The sequence below is a fragment of the Nomascus leucogenys genome, chromosome 13, assembly GCF_006542625.1.
Source record: "Nomascus leucogenys isolate Asia chromosome 13, Asia_NLE_v1, whole genome shotgun sequence".
Lineage (NCBI taxonomy): Eukaryota > Metazoa > Chordata > Mammalia > Primates > Hylobatidae > Nomascus > Nomascus leucogenys.
In genome coordinates this window covers 60,944,711-60,965,510 of record NC_044393.1, presented here as the reverse complement: position 1 = coordinate 60,965,510, position 20,800 = coordinate 60,944,711, and the positions used below count along the sequence as shown (strand labels likewise).

Here is a 20,800-nt window from a genome sequence, read left to right as displayed (position 1 = left end):
TTTATTTATTAAGGACTTACCCCTACTAGAATCAAGACTCTGGGGAAAGAATTCTTGCTGTATTTGCTACTGAATCTTCCTGGCTTGGAATAATAGTATCTAGCATACAGGAGATGCTCAAGAAACATTCGTTGAATAAATACAGGTACATAGAAAAAGAATTTTGTGATGCTGGCAGTACATCCCTCATTTTCCCTCCTTTGGGCCTAGCCTACGGACAGAGGGAAACAGGTTACCTTGCAAACCTCCCTTATCACCTCTTGCCTTTTCTGGAGTCTGAGGGGCCATGTCCTTCCAGCAGATAACAGTGGAAAGCACCTTCCCAAGAAACACTTACTCTTTATTTTGCAGGACAGTTAATCCCTGTGTGGTTTGGACAAGCTAATTACTCATTATGAGAAATTCCTAAGGTAACAACCCCTGTAGCTATACTTCCCATCAGTCAGTGTAGGTTTTATAGTCTATTTATGAGCAGAGCTACTTATTATGTGTCACTTACTCCAAGAAGCAAAAGAATTCTGCTGTTTTTAGCCAATATATTTTGCTCTAAAGTATCTTGATTTGAGTGTTGATTTTTACCTGCCAAATCTGTTCGTGGAAACATTATTGTCAAGAATTTCCTCCCAAACCTCTTGTTAAACTAGCATGTGCAGACATTGTGTGTACCAGACCTATTTTTTGTTTGTTGAAGTCAGTTGATTCAGGGGACACATTTTGGGGATTTGCTGTTGATTTTTTAATGGAATTGGTAAATAAATAACATCAAATGTGGTAGTAAAAAATATATGTAGTAATAAAGCGAAATAGAAAGTCTAATAAACATAAAATGTACTGGGCCATTCTCTAAAAATTGGTAAAGGAAATAGTTAAAGCAGAAAACTTTCAAAGTACACAAATATAATTTTTAAAGTGTTGAAATATGTTGCTTTTCTCCTGGACTTTAAGTTCATTGCCTTCCCAAGTTGGTTTGTATGAGCTGTATAAGAGTACTAGAAATTCATAAGCCAGAGACCTCTGTATTGTTTCCACTAATGTATGTTTTATATACTCTTTGTAAAGGATGACTAAGATGTAATTCTTTTTAGAACTTACTCAGTTTTTCTGTTTTATGGCCCACCTGTATCCTTGTCAGCCCAGGTCATTTGCAAATGATGCCATCATAAAAAGTTGGTCTTTATGGAGGAAGATGATCTGGCACACTGATGTTCTCCCATGGTCCATGGTATTGAGGAACTGGGATACTTCCTTGTGCACACTTTGACAAAGAAGTTTTATAAAACTCCCAATTGTAGACATAGTTACACGGTTATTTTTCTTTCTAGTGATTTGCTTTCTTATGGGGAAATTTTTTATTAGAAAACAGAGTATTCAAAGTCAGGAGATCGAGACCGTCCTGGCTAATAGGGTGAAACCCCATCTCTACTAAAAAATACAGAAGATTAGCCGGGCGTGGTGGCACGCACCTGTAGTCCCTGCTACTCGGGAGGCTGAGGCAGGAGAATGGCGGGAACCTGGGAGGCGGAGCTTGCAGCGAGCCAAGATCGTTCCTCTGCACTCCAGCCTGGGCAACAGAGCGAGACCTCCCTTTTTTTTTTCTCAAAAAAAAAGAAGAAAAGAAAAGAAAACAGTATTACTTTTGATTCTTTCAAGTGTTTGAAATATGTGTTAAGTAAAAGTAAATTCGACCTTGCCATCTCACCATTTACCTTTAAAAACTTTCTAGTTGTGCTTTGTTGACTTCTCACTTCTCTATGCATTTATTATTTCCCCCCTAGTTTAATTCTTTTTTTTTTTTTTTTTTTTTTTTGAGACAGAGTCTGGCTCTGTCCCCCAGGCTGGAGTGCAGTGGCACAATCTCAGCTCACTGCAAGCTCCGCCTTCCGGATTCACGCCATTCTCCTGGCTCAGCCTCCCAAGTAGCTGGGACTACAGGCGCCCGCCACCACGCCCTGCTATTTTTTTTGTATTTTTAGTAGAGACAGGGTTTCACTATGTTGGCCAGGATGGTCTCGAACTCCTGACCTCGTGATCTGCCCACCTCAGCCTCCCAAAGTGCTAGGATTACAGGCTTGAGCCACTGCTCCCGGCCTCCCCCCAGTTTAATTCTTACAAGAAAAGTGAAAGCATGCTGTTAGCACATTTGCCTAAGTTTGCTAGTTGGCATCAAATTTCTCTTTTTTTATCTTGCAATAATAAAAAAGGGTTGAGATTTTTAAAAACTCAAGTTTTATAAATCACCAGTAGAGAAAAAATCGACAGTATATATGTACATATGATGTGTCTATTTGAATATAGGGCCTTTCTCATTTGTTTTATAGCTTGATTATATGAAATATTAAGCTGAGTTTGTCTGTATGACTGAATTATTCTACATCTGTGTTCATAAAGTGCTAATCTGGATTCTTCCAGCAGTGAGATCATTTTGTCCATGAATTTTGGAAAAGATTTAAGTTGTAATTGTACCCTTTACAGTCCTATTATTTTACTGCATTTAGGTATTTCTTCTACCCTAAATTGCTATGACTATAAAGTAGTAAGACTGGTTTCTCTGAGCCACCCCTGCTAGGCTGTCATTTTATAATCACACCTCATAAATAAAATGAGGGAAATATTGAAAAATGGTGAGACTTGACAATACCTTCCTACTTGGTCCCAGTATTCGCCTCCTCGATGTACAATTACAGTATTTCTAATTCAAACTAGCAGAGGCTGGCTTTTATTCTTCTCAGATGTTGGCAGTGAGGGTGAGGACGCTTTTATAAAAATGCAAATATATTTGTACTTTTATATGTATGTATAATATTTGTACTTTTATATGTATGTATAACAGTATATTGTATAAACTAAAGTTTTTCTTGATAGAGCACTTTATTACATTTCCTAATATATATAAATATATATATATATATATAAATATATATATATATATATAACATGGTTTTACTTTTCCTTTCCTTATAGGTGAAATGAGGAATGATTTATATATCACTATTGAAAGGGGAGAATTTGAGAAAGGAGGGAAGAGCGTGGCCAGAAATGTGGAAGTTACGATGTTCATTGTAGACAGTAGTGGCCAGACCCTGAAGGTATGTTAATACTTGATATTTCCAGGTCAAACAAGTCTGTATAATTGCTTTCACTTAATCTTTAATGTGATCAGTTATTTTCTGATTTGCGGTCAGTTAATTTCTGATTTGCGTTATTTTCTATCTTATTTTTCTCCTTCACGCCTGTGTAGTTTTTTTTTTTAATTCACTAAAATTCCTTTCAGAAAAGAGAGCAGAAAAACGCAGTCTTCATGCTGAAGACAAGCCAGGAAAAAAAACAACAACAACTTTTACAGTTTGCTTAATTAATTGTGTCAATAATTTTCTTACAGCAGCTATTACTTAAAAGAAGCTTTTTTTTTTTTTTTTTGAGACAGAGTCTTACTCTGTCGCCAGACTGGAATGCAGTAGTACGATTCTGTAGTACGATCCATTTCATTATTTAATCCTATATATTTTCTTTCTGACCAAAATAGGCATGAAGACTAGGGTACTACTTACTAATTGGGGCGAGAATAGCAGGTGTTTTTATGGAAGAAGTATTTTTCATGACCCCCTTCTTCATAGAGACATACAGTTGCCCATTTAAGTAAGAAGGTCGGCCCTGGTGCTTAGTGAGTCACCCACTGAGGCACAAAACAAGCTTTTCACTATGACAGGTTGGGAACTTTGCCGTGTATTTGAACTCCAAGTGGGCCATGCAATCGTCCATCTCCCACGTGTCACCCAGGTCTACCCTTGGCACAGTAAATCCTTGGAGACCAGCATCAGAATTAAATAGATACACCCCACTAAGCAGCAGCAAGTACAGAAACACACGGCAAAGGACCAGCGAGGTAATTGCATAGTGCTATTTGAGGGGCAGGCAGATAGAGCAAAGTGATTGCTTTGCCTTTTCAAAAGATCTTTAGATGAAGCTCTCTTTAACCTGTGTGTTCCCTTTCATAGGATTTTATCTCCTTCGGCTCTGGGGAGCCACCAGCCAGTGAGTACCACTCCTTTGTGCTTTATCATAACAACAGTCCCAGGTGGTCTGAACTGCTGAAACTTCCCATTCCCGTGGATAAATTCCGGGGCGCACACATCCGCTTCGAGTTTCGGCATTGTTCCAGTAAGTGTTTGGTGGCATTGGCTACCTGTCTCTTATGCTGGAGTATCCTGCCTACTGAGGTGTCATGAAGATGTGGGTTGATCTTAAGTTGATTACTTTTGTAAGAATCATTTTGTTCCATTCTAGAAAGATTAGCCAGAACGGGGAGGCACAGCGTTAAAAGCTAAACTGGTTCTGGTGGTCTTAGGCAACCCTAACCATTCTGATATCTCCAGGAGCTGATCCAGCTCTCACACAGATCGGGGAAACCCACTAGGACTTTTCATGGCATGTGAAGCCACTGGGAAAGCCTTTGGTCAGTTCAGATGCATATCTGATTTGCGTATCTGCATCACTGTACTCCCTCAGACAGTATTCAGATGAGAATCAAATAATGTCAGCTGGAAAAAGACTTGGAAGTAACAGGAAGTAATTGCCTCATTTTACAGATTTTTTTGTTTTGTTTTGTTTTGAAGCAAAGTCTCACTCTGTCGCCCAGGCTGGAGTGCAGTGGTGCAATCTCAGCTCTCTGCAACCTCCACCTCCCAGGTTCAAGCAATTCTCCTGTCTTAGCCTCCTGAGTAGCTGGGACTACAGGCGCCCGGCCACCATGCCTGGCTAATTTTTGTATTTTTATTAGAGACGGAGTTTCACCACATTGGTCAGGCTGGTCTCGAACTCCCGACCTCAGGTGATCCACCCGCCTCTGCCTCCCAAAGTGCTGGGATTATAGGCATGAGCCACCACATCCAGCCTCATTTTATAGATCCAAACAACCCAAGACATAGAACTGTTACAGGGTTTGTCCACATGGGCATTGCTATCCATAAAATTATCACTTCTCAATGTTGCTATTTCAATTTTTTTGCATTCATTACCACCCTCTCAAGCCCCATCTCTCTCCCCCAACTACCCCCAGTCCAGGAATCTTCTGATATTCCTTGTGTCCCTGAGTATATCTTAGCACTGCCAGTGTACATTGTGACCAGAGAAAGTTCTGGTGAATCTAGCTTTGGGAGCAGTACAACAAACGAGGAGAGTCACATTTTTGAAGAAGCAGCAGGCTCTTTTCCAGTCTAGAAGGAATAGGGGCTTTGCCAAAAGATTTGTGGTGACTTTACCTCAGTGATGTTGTATTTTACCCAAGGTTCAGGCAGAGAAGGAGGACTTTATCTTTTGCTGGAACTGTGGCATATTTCAGAATTGACTCAGGAGCTTCATAAATTATGCTTGTGTGGATGTATCTGAATGCAGGAAGAGAGCTAGCAGGGTCTTAAAATTCTTCCAAATTCCCAGAAGAGTTTCATGTAACGGACTTGAAGTGGGAAAACATAAAGGACTTAGAATGGTGCCATACTATTTCTTCCATCAATCTTTGTTATGAATTCTCACTGGGCCCTAATATGAGGTTTGAGCTTTAAGGTAAGAAAAAGAGAAAATAAAGGTGATATAGTGGGGAAAATGAGAAAGAGCATTTGGAGATAATTATTCTAATTCAGAACTTGGAAAGTAGAATAAAGGCTATTTTCAGTAAAATCTATTGGATCTCTACCTTCTTGTCCCTGTACTTCAAAAATTCCTCATAGGTTTTTTCTTTTAATCTTCATAATTAAAAGTCAGAAGAAACAGCAAAATGTAAAGAAGAGGGAAAAAATCTTGATAATACCACAGACCATGAATAACCAGTGCAATCATTTTATAAAGTGGGCTTCCAAATATTTATCTGTGTTCATATATTTATTCAAAAACATCAGTTATTCATGAAACAAATATTTATTGAACACCCACTATATGCTAAGCATTTTACTGGGCACTGGAGACACATTAGTGAGCACAAAAAATAGCCCCTCTCACAGAGCTTTCATTCCAGAGAGGAAAGACAGATAATAGCTGAGAAACAAAGTACGTAGTACATCAGATAGCAAGTGATGACGTGCAGTGAAGACTTAAATTGCAGCTAGGGGGTAGAAAGTGATGGTACTGTGTTGCTATTTTACACAGGGCAGTCAGGAAAGACTTCGCTTATAAGGACATGTGTTGGCAACAAACTAAAAGAAGTGAAGGCCTGAGCCATTGAGACTATTCTGTCTGGGGAAAGAAGATTCCAGGCAGAGATAAAGTACAAAAGGCTTGAGTTTCAAACATGCTTGGCCTTTTCAAGGAATAGCAAGGAGACCAGGAAGGTAGCAGAGGTGCCAGATCTTGTATAGTCTTTTATTTCATGATGAGGACTGTGCATTTTATTTGAATTGAGAAGAACCACGAGAGGATTTGGAGTGAAGATACGTCTGGCTACTGTATGGGATAATAGATTATAGGTAGTATGGTTGGGAACAGAAAGACCATTTGGGAAGCTTTTTTTAGTCTTCCAAGTAAGAGATTTAAAGTGTTCTGCATTACGATGGTAGTGGTTCAGTTCTTTTTTATAGAATATTAACAGATTGGATATGAAAGAAGGAGAAAAGTCCAGGGTGACCCAAAGATGTCGGCCTGAGAATGAAGTGATCATTTAATTAAGTGGGGAAGACAACAGGAAGAATCTGTTTGGGGAACAAAAATCAAACTTGCGTTTTAGACATGTTAAATCAGAGATGTCTATTAGACACTCAAAATGTCAAGTGGGCAGTTGAGTGACATCCAGGTTGGAAACTTGGGAATGAGAACATACAGTTCAGTGGTTGGTCTACTGAGCCAGCACCGGGGGGTGAGGAGGATCCCTGAACTGTAGCATTTGTTGATTTCCGTGGTGTAGATACTCCCACTATGGCCAGTTTCAAGCTTCCAACATGACATCACTGAATGTAGAATTGGGGAGAGATGTGCACTCTCAGCTCCTATGGGCCAGTATGATCCAGCTCCAGCACATCGCTAATTTTGAGGATTTCTAAAGTCTGAGACTGATTGGAATTCTTAGGTAGTAAGTTGAGATAGCAAAGGGGAGTCCAAGGATGGGTCTCTGGGGTACTTGCCATATTTAGAGCTGGGAGAATGAGAAGGAGGCATTAAATGACATTAAGAAGGACTGTCTGGTAGGTTGAAGGCCAATGCAGGAAGAAAAGAATCCAGGAGCTAAATGAAGGCAGTTTTTCAAGAGAGGATTGATCACATGTGTCAGGTGCCAGTGGTAGATCAAATAAGATGAGGACAAATAATTTGATTTGGCATCATGGAACTCATTGAACCTGACAAGTGATTTTAGTGATTCTGTGGTGGTAAATGTGAGTTAAAGAATGAGATGGAGGGGAAAAAGGGGAAGTAATGGGTATGGACAAATCTTTTGAGAAGTTTTGCTATAAAAGATACAAGAGCTATAGTCAGTCATAGGAAGACTCAATGTCGTCAAGATGTCAGTTGTTCTTAAATGAACCTATAAATTCAAGTTTCTATATTATCATTGATGTGGAAATCTCTTCCCAGAGATCTTTGGTGTGATTTTTGCTTGACTTTTTAAAAAAACATGAATTCTTTTTCCAGTTTCTCTATGGGGTTGAAATTAGTGATTTTAAAAGAAAGTCCTTTGCTATAATTACATTTTCAGGGATGTCCTCATATTAGGTACTAGCACCACCCAGACAAAATTACCGTTTTCTGCATGAGGCTCCACTTCCCTGTGCTTAAATTAAGCCTGGAGCAATTAAATGCTGTGTTGCTAAACTTCCTGTCCGATCTTCAGGATCACCATACCTAACTCCTCCAGCTCAGATCTCACTGCATCCCAAAGTTGAACTTTTCTGTTCAAGTATAATGTTCCACTTGTGAAAGAGTAACCATCCAGCCCTTAACAGGCTGCTGGCCCTGGAGAACTCTCTGCCCATCTAAGTACAAGGGGAGAGTCAAGTTAACCAAACAAGGTTCTGTTAATGCTTTCTCCATTTTTGGAGGAAAAAAAAAAAAAGCTTGGTGGAAAGAACTGGAATGGTACTTAAGAGATCTACAACAAGTTACCTAACATCTATGACCTCAATTTCCCTATCTATAAATAATTACTAATGATCCTTGGCACTTCTAGCTATTGTAATTCTTAATTAGGCATCTGAACACCTCATCGCCTCATTTCCGGCTTCCAGAGTAGTGAGCTCTTATTAAACTATAGGTTTAATATTCATATTGTCTTTCAACGTGCCTAACTTATTCCAAGGAGGTAACTGCAACAGGACTTACTTTCCTTACGTGTGTGGATATAGGGAAAGAAGTTCTATCATGGACTGGGGTAGAGCTTAGAGATTCCCTTTTGATGGGTAGTAATCAAAACAAACCATTTCACTTTCATTCATTCACTTGTTCATTCATTTAACATATATTTATTAAGCACCTACTATGTTCCTACCACTCTTTGCAACAATAAAGTAAACAGATAAGACGCCTGCCCTCAATGGGACTTAGGGGTAAAAAGAAGAAACAGACAATCCACAGATTTTTAAAAAACAATTTCAGATAGTGATTCCCATAAAGAAAATTAGGCAAGAAATGTAAGTTGCAGATAAGGGGGCAGGAAGAGGGGATTAGAGGGTGGCTGCTCTATATAGATGGCCTATCAGAAAAGCTGTGCTGCATTGTGTAGTGGGAACTGTTGTGTATGGGTTATATTTCTTGATGATTATGCTTCTTGACAAACTATGTACCTGAACATAGATACACTTAAATAAGCCAGTAATTTTGTTTTTTACAGCAAAGGAGAAAGGAGAGAAGAAGTTGTTTGGGTTTTCTTTTGTCCCTCTGATGCAAGAAGATGGTAGGACTCTTCCAGATGGCACTCATGAGCTCATCGTGCATAAGGTAACATCAGTCAGATGGTGGCGATGGGCAGTAAAAAATAGTGCTGAAATAGCACCTCACTATCTTATCATTTTGAAAAGAGAAGAAAATGACTGAAAAGAATACTCTTGTAAGATTGCTCTCAGGGAGAATGTCTTTTTGAAAGTATTGTTTCTATATTGGGTCATATTCTAGAACATATTTTAGAGATGATTCATGTTTTCATCCTAATTTAGGGGTGGATGTTTGGGTAAATCTGTATTGTTCTTAAAGTTCTTTCCATTGCTGCGATAGGGTTAAGTAAACCTTACAAATAACTTTTTAAATACTACATTACGCACTTTCTTGTCTAGGTCTGTGTATCCCCAGAAGTAAATTTAGCAAAGTCAGCATTACTTTTTTTTGTCTGCTATTGTTACTAAGCAGGCAGAGAAGTGGCTATATTTCATTATGACAACTTTAGCAGTTCTTGTAAATCAAGAATTGTCATAAAAATCATTTGGAACAAAGTGTATTGTAATAGGCAACAAAAGAAAGCTTGCAAAGGAAGAACCCCTTGTAATTATCTGAGAATACTAGTAATAATGAACCATAGGGTAAAAAATGTATTTTTAAGTGCACAGGGAATTTTCTCCAAAATTTGCATTTCTCCATTTCTATAACTGTGTAACAGCCAGGCCCTTATCAACTCTCACCTATGATAACTGGTCCTGCTGACGTGGGTCTTGTCTCCCTCTAGCCCAGACATTAGGATCACTCATCTAAGGAGCAGATCCAGCCATGTCACTTCCCAGCTTAAGACCCATTCAAAAGCTTCTTGCTGAGGGAATAAATCCCAGGCATCTCAGGGCATGCCAGCTTTCTACCTCCCTACTGCCTCACTCCTCACCACTTCCGGCCTCTTGATGCTGCAGCCACATCCAGCACTTTCTAGTTCTTCACCCTCTGCTGCTGGCTCTTTCTGCTCTTCCCTGCCCTTGTGGCTCCAGGAGTCAGCTTTTCCCTGCCTCTCCCTCTGAGTATCTTCTGTTCATCCCTGGAGGCTCACCTGGGCCACAACCTCCCTCAGGAACTGTCCCCTGCTTCCTGGCCCAACTCATATTCTCAGCTGGCCAGTTGCCCTTCCCTGAGCTCCCTGGTGTCTGCACACATCTCTCACTATTGTTCTCATCACACTGTCCCAGAACTGTCTGTTGATCCCTCAGCTTACCCCGTTAGATTTATGAGCCCCTCGAGAACAACAGCTATGTTGAGGGATTCTGGCCTGTGATAGATGTTCAGTGAAGATTATTGAATGAATAAGAGATTACAAGCAGAAACTTTCTTTGTATTGCTAGTCAAATGAGAGGCAATGTATAACACACCTGGTATTTTCTTTTTTCTTTTTTTGAGATGGAGTCTTGCTCTGTCGTCCAGGCTGGAGTGCAGTGGCGCAATCTCGGTTCACTGCAAGCTCCGCCTCCCAGGTTCACACCATTCTCCTGCCTCAGCCTCCCGAGTAGCTGGGACAACAGGCGCCCGCCACCACGCCCGGCTAATTTTTGTATTTTTAGTAGAGACGGGGTTTCACCGTGTTAGCCAGGATGGTCTCTATCTCCTGACCTCGTGATCCGCCCAACTCGGCCTCCCAAAGTGCTGGGATTACAGGCGTGAGCCACCGCACCCAGCCCACACCTGGTATTTTCTATTTTTATTGAATGTATATTTCAGTGTCTATTTCCTTAATCATTCATTTTCTCATTATTTGTTCAACATGTTTATTGACCACAGACTACAGCCAGGTACTGTTCTAGGTGCTGAGAAAATAGCGGCAAACAAAACAGCCAAATCTTTCTGTTTCTGGCCTTTACATTCTCTCTTCATAAAGTAATCTAAAAGAGCTAACAAAGCTAACAGTGTTAAAATAGAAACAAAAATATTTTAAAGCATAGTAACCAGAAAAGCAAACAGAAGAACTACATATACTAGACTGCAGGGATGATCTATTTATCTCAGCTTTAGGTCTGAGGCTCCCCAATAAGATATATAATATAACAGGCAATGTCTTGAGCTTCGATTTTCAAAAATGTAAATGGTACTTCGTATAAATGTCTTTGTAACATTAAATCTTAGCTCAGAAAGATAAGGCTGAAATAACTAAGACTAGGCTCCCCGTTTCCTAATGATATATAAAAGAATGAATCACTTCTACATAGCATATGCCATCTGGACCCTCTCACCTATGGGTCTGAGGGTGTGTCTTGTATAAAAGAATGAATCACTTCTACATAGCATATCCTATCTGGACCCTGTCACCTATGGGCCTGTCCAGGTGCCTGTCGTCAGGGCCAAAACTTTTCTCAAAAATAGGACTTTGACTCAGTTGAAGCTCTTCCACAAAGATTGACTTAGTACTGAGAATCCTAATCCATAAAGGGAAATTTATTTGAGCATGAAAAATGTGACCTCAACCACAAGAGAAACTCAGTATGGTATATGTAGGCTGTCTAATTTGGGGCAGGCCTACATTGTATAGCTCCATCAGGAAGCATTCGCTCCACAGAAAAAACCCCAAGTAGCTGAGTTTTTTATGAATAGGATTATTTAGTATTTCTTATTTACAGAGTTGTGAAATACTTGCCAAGTATAACAACTTTTATTTTTCTTTCTCATACTACTGAGCCAACAAGTTCAGTTTCAGCTTATGGCCACTTGTAGTTTATGATTATGAAACCATATTCCTAGCATAATACATAATCCTTTTCTGCCACGACAGGAAGGCACACAGCCTACTGATCATTGTGCGGCCTTGAATTCAGTATTTAAAAAGAAACGTGGAGAGAGAAGTGTATTTCAAATTATGAGCTAAAAATATAACCCATTTAATAAGTGGTGTTGAGATAAATAAAATGAGTATTAGGGGAAGTGGGGAAGAACTGGATTCCTACCTTCCTCTTATTGCGAAAACACATTCCAGATTGAATGTAAGAAATAAAACTGGGCCTGGCACAGTGGCTCATGCCTGTAATCCCAGCACTTTGGGAGGCCGAGGCTGGTGGATCACCTGAAGTTAGGAATTCGAGACCAGCCTGGCCAACATGGTGAAACCCTGTCTCTACTAAAAGTCGAAAAACTTAGCCCAGCATGGTGGTGGGTGCCTGTAATCCCAGCTACTTGGGAGGCTGAGGCAGGAGGATCGCTTGAACCCAGGAGGCGGAGGTTGCAGTGAACCGACCGGATCATGCCATTGCACTCCATCCTGGGCAACAAGAGTAAAACTCAGTCTCAAATCAATCAATCAATCAATTAATCAGTCAATCTGTACGAGCCTTAAAAATATGGGTGAACATTTTTATAATCTACAGGTGAGAAGGGCCTTTCTAAGGATGTCTCAAATGTTAGAGATCAAATTTAAAAATCAAGTAAATTTGGCTACATAACATTTAAGATATTTATTGATAAAACAATCATAATCCAGGCTGAAACACATTTCAAACTGAAAACAAATTATAAAACAAATATAGTTGCAACACAGCTTGTAAAGAGTTGCTTTATAACCCCGTAGGTAACCCTTAGCAAGGGTTACTATTCCTAATTGACCAAGAGGTATCACAAATCAGTAAGAAAAGGAAAAATTGATAAATGCTACAAACAGGCTATTTAAAAATAATAAATGCAAATGTATAAAATAAAAGCATGAATAAGTAAAGAAAACCGTTTAAGTTAAAAAATTCGAAACCTTTTTGCCTATCAGATTGGCAGAGATTTTTAAAGCCCAGAATTGGAGAGCAAGGTTAAAGGAAAACAGTCTCATGCATTTATAGAAGAAATATGAATAGTATTGTGTTTCTGGAGGGCAGTTTGGCAATACGTAGATAAATTTTAAATGTGTATATCCTTCGACTTAGCCATCCCACACATATTGGTATTTTTTGGGAGAAGATAATAAGACAAGGTGAGCAAAGGTGATTCAAGGATGATCATTGCAGATTGCTTAAAATATGGAAAACATGGAAGTAATTTAAATTGCCAATAACATAGATCTGATTAAATTTAGTTATGCCCATACAGTGAATGAAATATTGTATAGGTGGAAATAATGTTTACAGGATAATTTTATATGCAAGGAAAAGTGCTTATTGTTAATACTTTATACATGCATATATTTAGTATAATACCATTCTTATAAAATTGCTTAACTGTATGTTATTATGTATGTATGTGCATACAGAGATGCTTGGAATGATATCCTTAAATATTAATGACTTTATTTTCATATTGCTTAAATTTTTTGTTAGTGGACAAGTGTTATTTTATAATATTAATAATTTTTTTTTCATTTTGACCAAACAAAAATAGGAAAAGACAGAAATTTAAACTTAGCCTTGTTTTATACTATTTAATTCTGGACTTTTATGTAAGTAAAGACCATTCTTCTGTCATATAATCTTGCCAGTAATGTTTATGGTAAGGTTTTGAAGGAACATTAATTGTCTTGGATTTTTATAAACCATGTTCTGTGTCATTCATTGACAGGTACTGCCCATGATATCAAAGATTGATGAGAGATGAAAAAAATGCGTTAAAAATGTGTCTTTAAATCTGTCTTGGAGATATGATACAGAGAATAGCTCTGGTTTGTAGTAGAGTATTGGTTAAAACCTACTTGCTCTTCATGTAAAGAATTAGTTTAAAAGACTCAATCCTGCAGTGAGCTAAGAAGAAATCTGCTGTGTTGAAGGCTATTAGTATCCTAATTTAGGCCTTAAATTTGTGAGGTAGTTTCCCTTTGTAGCAATGGCTGGACTTCACTTCTGAATGTGTTCTTAAGAAACCGTTCTTACCGAGCTGTTACAGTAAATACTTTGTCAAGGACCTGGACTCACCTTTTAGGGCAGGTTCTAAGGAATCCTAAGGGAAAAGGTCATTTTCAACGTCACTTGATTGATTACATATTTAGAGTGGTTTCCAACGTAAATAAACTCTGAAATCTATAAAAATTTGCATATCATTAACTCTAGGAGGATAAGTAAAATAACTTAGTTATCACTAGAGATTTTGTCCTTCCAGAGCCCCCAGAACGTCAGTAATATCTCCAAATGGCTGACAGATAAGCCTGAAAACTTCCCTTTGGAATTGCTAGTTTGCTAATAACCATATTTAATCTTAAGTTTTGGTATTTCATTCTGTTAGAATTATTGTCTTCCTTAACTTTGTAGGAATGTATTTGGCTAAGCTTCTTCAGCTACCTGCTGGAAAGCAAGTTAAGAAAAAAGAATTAAGCAAAAAGTTAAGAAAAGAGAATGAAGCAAAAAATTAAATAAAAAAGAATGAGCAGAAGCAAATTTGTTTTCCAAAAGTCAAATCTCTTAAGGAGATTGATATGAGAATCCAAAAAGAGGGGCCTAGGAAGACAGTAACTGTGTGCTCAAGTCCCCATTCATTCTGACTCACTCTAGTGGAGGAGTTTTAGTCACTGGAAGTACATTCTGAAACACCCTCTGGTCCAGTAAGAAAATAGTAATAATACCATCTGCCTTGGAGAAGTTGGGGTTTTGTAAATTCATCACTGTTGATTGTCAGGCACCACCATGGCTGAAGTGGCCTGACTCAACCAAGCTAGAGTTTTGCTTAGTAGAGAATCTGCTTCTTGTAGTGGGGTTTATTGGCTTCCTAATCCAAGGCATTCAAGAAGGAAAAGAGCCAGGTACAAAGTCAGCCAAATAGAAGGTGATGCTGTTTCCTGGTTGGAGAGGGATTTATTTAATATGATGACATAGACAGTAAAAGTCTATTGTGGAGTAACTTATTTCACCTTTGTTACCTAAAAATTTGTCCATAAACCCTTTGTGGCCCACATTTTTCTCTACAAGTTTTCAGGTTTTTATGCTATATCCTAGCTATAGGGATATGCTATATCCCTAACTTGGTCCATAGTAGTCCAACAAATACACTTCACTGGCCACTACCTTTGAGATGGACTTCTCAAATCCAGGTAGAAGCTACTGTTCTCTGATTATCTCAAACTTCAGTGTAGCCTTTTCCTATACTATGTTTGCATTCATAAGTAAAATGAAAAGATGAGGGGAATCTGAAAATTTAGATAGACTGACAGGATTGCAATCTAGCCTGCTGCCCAGTGAACCCCATGTGCTCCCTAGTGAACCCCATATGCTCCCCCAACTCTTCTAAAGGACTTACCCTGTAACCATAATCCGTAAATCTTAGACAAGCCAGAAACATATCTGTCCTCCCCAGGCTTTGGTATAGAAGAATTGATCACTTGACTGATACTTCATTCATTACATGCTGTGAGAGAAATTAAAAAACATCTGCAACATTTTAAAATAAATAACCTGGTAAGTTTAGTATAAAAACATATCAAGCCGAACAGTGGGGAGAAAACACTAAGCTATCTTAATAGGTAGACTTAGTCCTAGCACTTATGGATATTTAAGTGACCTGCAAAAGGCCCTTTCAATGCTAACCAATTCATACTGCTACATCTTCAGCCCTCCCAAAATGTTCTGCCTTAAGTGAGACCTGACTTTCCTCTGCTGAGAGGGCTTCCTGTATAGCTGCTGGAGTAGAGAGCCCCTCTTCCTAAGCCGGGTGTCTAGTGTCTGGTGGTCAGCTGTCTCCAAATACCCTAACGCTTTCCAGAGATACTCTTTTGCCACCCTCTTTTGAAGAGCTCCCCTATCCTCTGTAAGGCTCATTCCATACAGCGCTGCAATTGTCCATGTGTCCTAGTTACTGTCTTCCACCAACTTGTATTTTGAGGGCCAGTGAGGAAGGAGAGGGGAGGATGGACTGGTGTGGTAAGTAGCTGATTAGTTTCCCACAATCAGCCTAGTTCCTAGTTCAGAGTCTTCTCCTTCTGGTTGACTGTCCAACTTCCTGTCCTCTTGTTTTCGTGGCCACTTCAACTCTAGCCACCTCCATTTGCCTTCTACTTCACTATGGCTACACCCTAGGCTGTGTTGCCTCTCTACCCATCAGAATCTCCCACTGATTAGATAGATGGGTGGATGAAATCATCCAGAAGCACTTGATATAAAAAATCATAAACTCCCAGTATTCTGACCACAGCCTTTCAACCTTCTGATTTTCTAACTATGCCTATTTTTCAGTCTTTTTCTCCTCCACTAAACCACTCTATTTTCTTCCCATTGTTATGTAAGGTATCTCTTTTTTTTTTTTTTTTTTTGAGATGGAGTCTCGCTCTGTCGCCCAGGCTGGAGTGCAGTGGCGCAGTCTCGGCTCGCTGCAAGCTCCGCCTCCCGGGTTCACGCCATTCTCCTGCCTCAGCCTCCCCGAGTAGCTGGGACTACAGGCGCCCGCCACCACGCCCGGCTAATTTTTTTGTATTTTTAGTAGAGACGGGGTTTCACCGTGGTCTTGATCTCCTGACCTCGTGATCCGCCTGCCTCGGCCTCCCAAAGTGCTGGAATTACAAGCATGAGCCACCGCGCCCAGCCTATCTAAGGTATCTCTTAATGCTTAGTTCTACTGTGCTTGCATAGGAAATAAAAAATAGTCCTAGATGAATCTGGAAGCATTGCCCTCTCCTATCCCCAGCCCTAGAAGAAATTAGGGCTAGGGGTAGGAGAGGGCAATGCTGACAGATTAGGGCATTGCTAGAAGAAATTATACAGTTGCTATAGGTTAGCATCTGCCTGAGTATAGATGTGAGTCCATCAACATTGCAGGCAAACTAGTCCTCACAAGAGCTATTTACAAGAGCTTACCATTCTCCCTACCCCACCACTTCCCAGCTACTTAACAGAGAAAACAGATGCCATCAGACAGGAACTTCCTTAACTTCTTGTGCTCTCTCCTTGCCACCTGCAAACTTATCTGCATCCTTCCTTTCCTTTCGGCTTCCTGTCTCAGGGGATGGGGCAGGATTCCTTCACTTCAAGACTAATTCTTCCACCTACTTCCTTCAGGATCTCCCTCCCTCCTGACTCTTCTGGGACCCTGCCCCTCCCAATGTCCTCTGTCTTCCTCCTGCATCTCTTCCGGCAGTATTCACACAAATTATAAACATGCTAAAGCCTTTTTTTTTTTAATAAATTGTTTTAAATAGCCACCATGTTCCTTCTTCCCTTCCCATCATGACATGCAGCCTGCATGAAAAATCTGTCTTCCCTCACTGCCTCTGCTTCCTCACATCCTCATTGCTCAACTGAAGTTTCTCCCCTTTAGGTCACTAGTGCCCAGCCAGGGACTAAAGCCACTAGACATTTTAAAAACCTTTCCATGCTTGACTGCCCTATAGCATAGAGCACTATTAATAACGCTTCTTCTTGAAAATCCCACACTCCTTGGCCTGACGATGTGCTCCTGAGTTTCATCCTTCCTCCTCTTTGAGGACTCATTTCTCTTTATGGATACCTTAAATGTTGATGTTACCAGGGGTTTAGCCCTTGGCTACCATCTGTGTCTTATACTCTCTAGATCCATCTCATCCATTTGGGCAGGTAAGCTATGCTGTTAACTGCCAGATATGTTTTTCTAGTACAAAACTTTTACTAGCCTACTGAACATCTTCAGCTGGTCTTCCCAAAGACACCACACACTCAGCATATCCAAAACTGAGCATTTTGTCTTGTCTCCATCTACTCCTGCCATGAAGAGAACCTTGTCACAGGCTTCTCTTGTCACATTTACCTACCATGTCTAAATAGTTGGTTGCATGACTGGTCAGTTCCACCTCCTCGATAATACTTTAATCCAAGGAAGCTAAACCAGAGGTGAGTATTAGAACCACCTGAGATGATTTTTCTTATTCAAGAGATTTGGGGGTAATCCCAAGACTTTTATGTATTGAAAAATTCCCTACTCCAGACATACTTAACTATGTATAGTTGCCTCAATATGCCCGTACTTTTTTTTAGCAGTTATTTTAAATATATTTTAAATTTATAGAAGAGTTGCAAAAATAGTATGGGAAATTCCCATATAACCTTCATCCAACTTCTCCTTATGTTAACCTCTTATATAAGCTATAGCATATTTATCAAAACTAAATTAATCTGGGTACAATACTGTTAGCATGGAATTTATTTGGATTTTACAATAAGTTTTCCCACGAATGTCATTTTTTCTGTTCCAGGATCCATTCCAAGATCCCACATTGCGTTGAATGGTCGTGTCCCCATAGTCTCATATATGTGTTTTTATTCCCCTGTGCCTTTCAGTGTATTGTTTCTTCCCTCCCCTGACTTTTCCTCCCTTGCCTGCTTGATGACCCTTTTATCCTTTACCACTGAGGTCAAATAGTCCTTTGACCTCAGATCAAAGACCATCCTTTTCGATAAGGTCTTTCTTCCCTTCCCCAGCAGAACTGGTATCTAGTGGTCTTTGTCCCAGTGTTGTAATCAGTATTAACAGATAAGTGTGGAGATCAGACATGCAATGCCCTCAAGGACAGAGACTGTGTGCATTTCCTTGTTACATTCTTTTTTTTTTTTTTTTTTGAGACAGAGTCTCCCTCTGTCGCCCAGGCTGGAGTGCAGTGGTGCAATCTCGGCTCACTGCAAGCTCCGCCTCCCGGGTTCACGCCATTCTCCTGCCTCAGCCTCTCCGAGTAGCTGGGTCTACAGGCGCCCACCACCACGCCCGGCTAATTTTTTGTATTTTTAATAGAGACAGGGTTTCACCGTGGTCTCGATCTCCTGACCTCGTGATCCACTCGCCTCAGCCTCCCAAAGTGCTGGGATTACAAGCGTGAGCCACCGTGCCCGGCCTCTTGTTACATTCTTAATGCCAAACTGAAAGGCTGACAAATATTGGGAATTTAATAAATGTTTAACAGTGACATAGGCCAGGCGCGGTGGCTCACGCTTGTAATCCCAGCACTTTGGGAGGCCGAGGCGAGCGGATCACAAGGTCAGGAGATCGAGACCACGGTGAAACCCCGTCTCTACTAAAAAATACAAAAAATTAGCCGGGCGTGGTGGCGGGCGCCTGTAGTCCCAGCTACTCGGAGAGGCTGAGGCAGGAGAATGGCGTGAACCCAGGAGGCGGAGCTTGCAGTGAGCCGAGATTGCGCCACTGCACTCCAGCCTGGGCAAAAGAGCAAGACTCCGTCTCAAAAACAAACAAACAAACAAACAAACAACAACAAAAAAAAAACAGTGACATAAAGGACGACTAGTCATTTTGAAAAAGTTCCCTAAAGAAAGGTGTTTTCCTCCAAAAACTATTTAAATCTGGTTTTTGTTGACTGGTAATACAGAGTTTCAACTGGATTGTCTACCATACTGTATTTTTTTAAATGTAATTACCTACTTTTCACAAGTTACAGATCCCTTAATTTGACTAATTCTATGAATTCCTGTGCCAGTTTTTAAATTAGTAAATTGTAGATGTGGATCTCTCAATCATATATCTTGCATAACTCAAATATCACACTTTTGGAACACTGTCCAGGACTGACCGCTGACATTCTCTTTCACATATCTAAGACAGTAGTCAAAAAGTAGCCTAGAACATAATGCAGTATTCTGTATCATAAGCTGTACCAACTGATTTTTATATGTATTAAATATGATATATGATATATAATATATATATAATATATATTATATATCATAAGCTGTACCAACTGATTTTTATTCCAGAGGAAGAAATATACTGTGAGCCAAACTATGTAATCTCAAAGAAGAGACTACTGCTGCTGCTGCTGCAAAGCCTGCATTTTAATAATTCTGTAAGAGTCTGAGGGAGCACATCTCTCTAGCCAGATCTGATTTCAGACTCCAAGTATAGTAAAGCAAGGATGGTTCTCATCTCTCTCCTCTCTAATTTGTAAATTATCTCCATGCCATTTTAAGATAACTTGCACAGATTCCAACATAGCAAATGCAGAGAACTATCCTTCACTATTACAGTGTCATCGTTTTGTTCCCCCAGTTCAGTAGCAGCTTCAAGAAGCCGTGGTCACATTGCCTTGTTTCCCCTGGAAAAAAAAAATGGCTTCATTAATTCTTCCCTCATCCATCTGCCAGCATACATCTGCCATAACACTGGTAACACTTTAGCTGTGCTTGTGTCTTCCACAAGAAAACGAGTTCTCTAGTAGAGAGGACAGTGTCTTCTTACTCTCATATCCACATTGCCATGCTCCATGCCTTCACTGGGTTTGATAGAAAAAATATTCTCTATGTGAAAGCCTAAACTGTTGTTTTACAAGTATTCCTCAAAATGCAAATGATCCATATTTAACCACCCCATCCAGCTTAGGGGTATAGCTGGATTTTTACCATGGTAACAAAGCCATCTCTCAATTACATGCAGCACAAGAATCTCACATCTGCAGTTTGGTGCTGTTGAGCCTGTATTGCTCAGATTTTTAGGCATTTGAGCACCCAACCACTATTCTGTTGCACTTAATATTTCCAATTAAAGCACAGGCAGTGCCAAACCATACTTTTCCAGCCTCATTTCTATGACTTCATTGACTCTTAGCTTTTCACCAAATGGGAAGACTGTTTATTCCCATTTGTTTTCTCCAGTCCATACTCTAGTTCAGAATCTCACTCACAGTAGACCCTTTTCCCACCTGGGGAATTTACTGACTCCCTGGCTGCTTCTAGTATTAGGAAACTGGATAACCTTTTGGCTTAAACTCTAGGCGACAGCTGTTTCTGCCTTACAAGGCTACCTTCTAGAACCTCATTTGTATTATTCACTGCTCTTGAACCCATTTCTTTCCTGTCCCTTCTCATTGAATGAAAGAATGAATGATTTCTAGCTGATTTGTTGTGTTCCTAAGTTCTATGTTATGCCCCATCTGCTCCCACCTGCCCTTCCTCCCTACCTTATCCAGGTTGCATGATCCCTTTTGCTACCTGCATGTTTTGAAGACATAAACTAGCCATTTCATTATAAGATTCATGAGCTTATTGCATTTGAAATT

At 39.9% G+C, this 20,800-nt stretch overlaps 1 protein-coding gene across 3 annotated transcripts in view; it reads left to right on the top strand.

The window, feature by feature from the left end:
• DOCK4 (dedicator of cytokinesis 4) overlaps positions 1-20,800 on the top strand; it is a 470,104-nt gene that overhangs the window by 293,309 nt on the left and 155,995 nt on the right. For all 3 annotated transcript variants that reach the window (XM_030826426.1, XM_030826424.1, XM_030826425.1), the window contains exons 14-16: positions 2,962-3,086; positions 3,996-4,158; positions 8,807-8,913. In XM_030826426.1, coding sequence (XP_030682286.1) covers positions 2,962-3,086; positions 3,996-4,158; positions 8,807-8,913 — 395 coding nt within the window. The remainder of the gene's footprint in view (positions 1-2,961; positions 3,087-3,995; positions 4,159-8,806; positions 8,914-20,800) is intronic.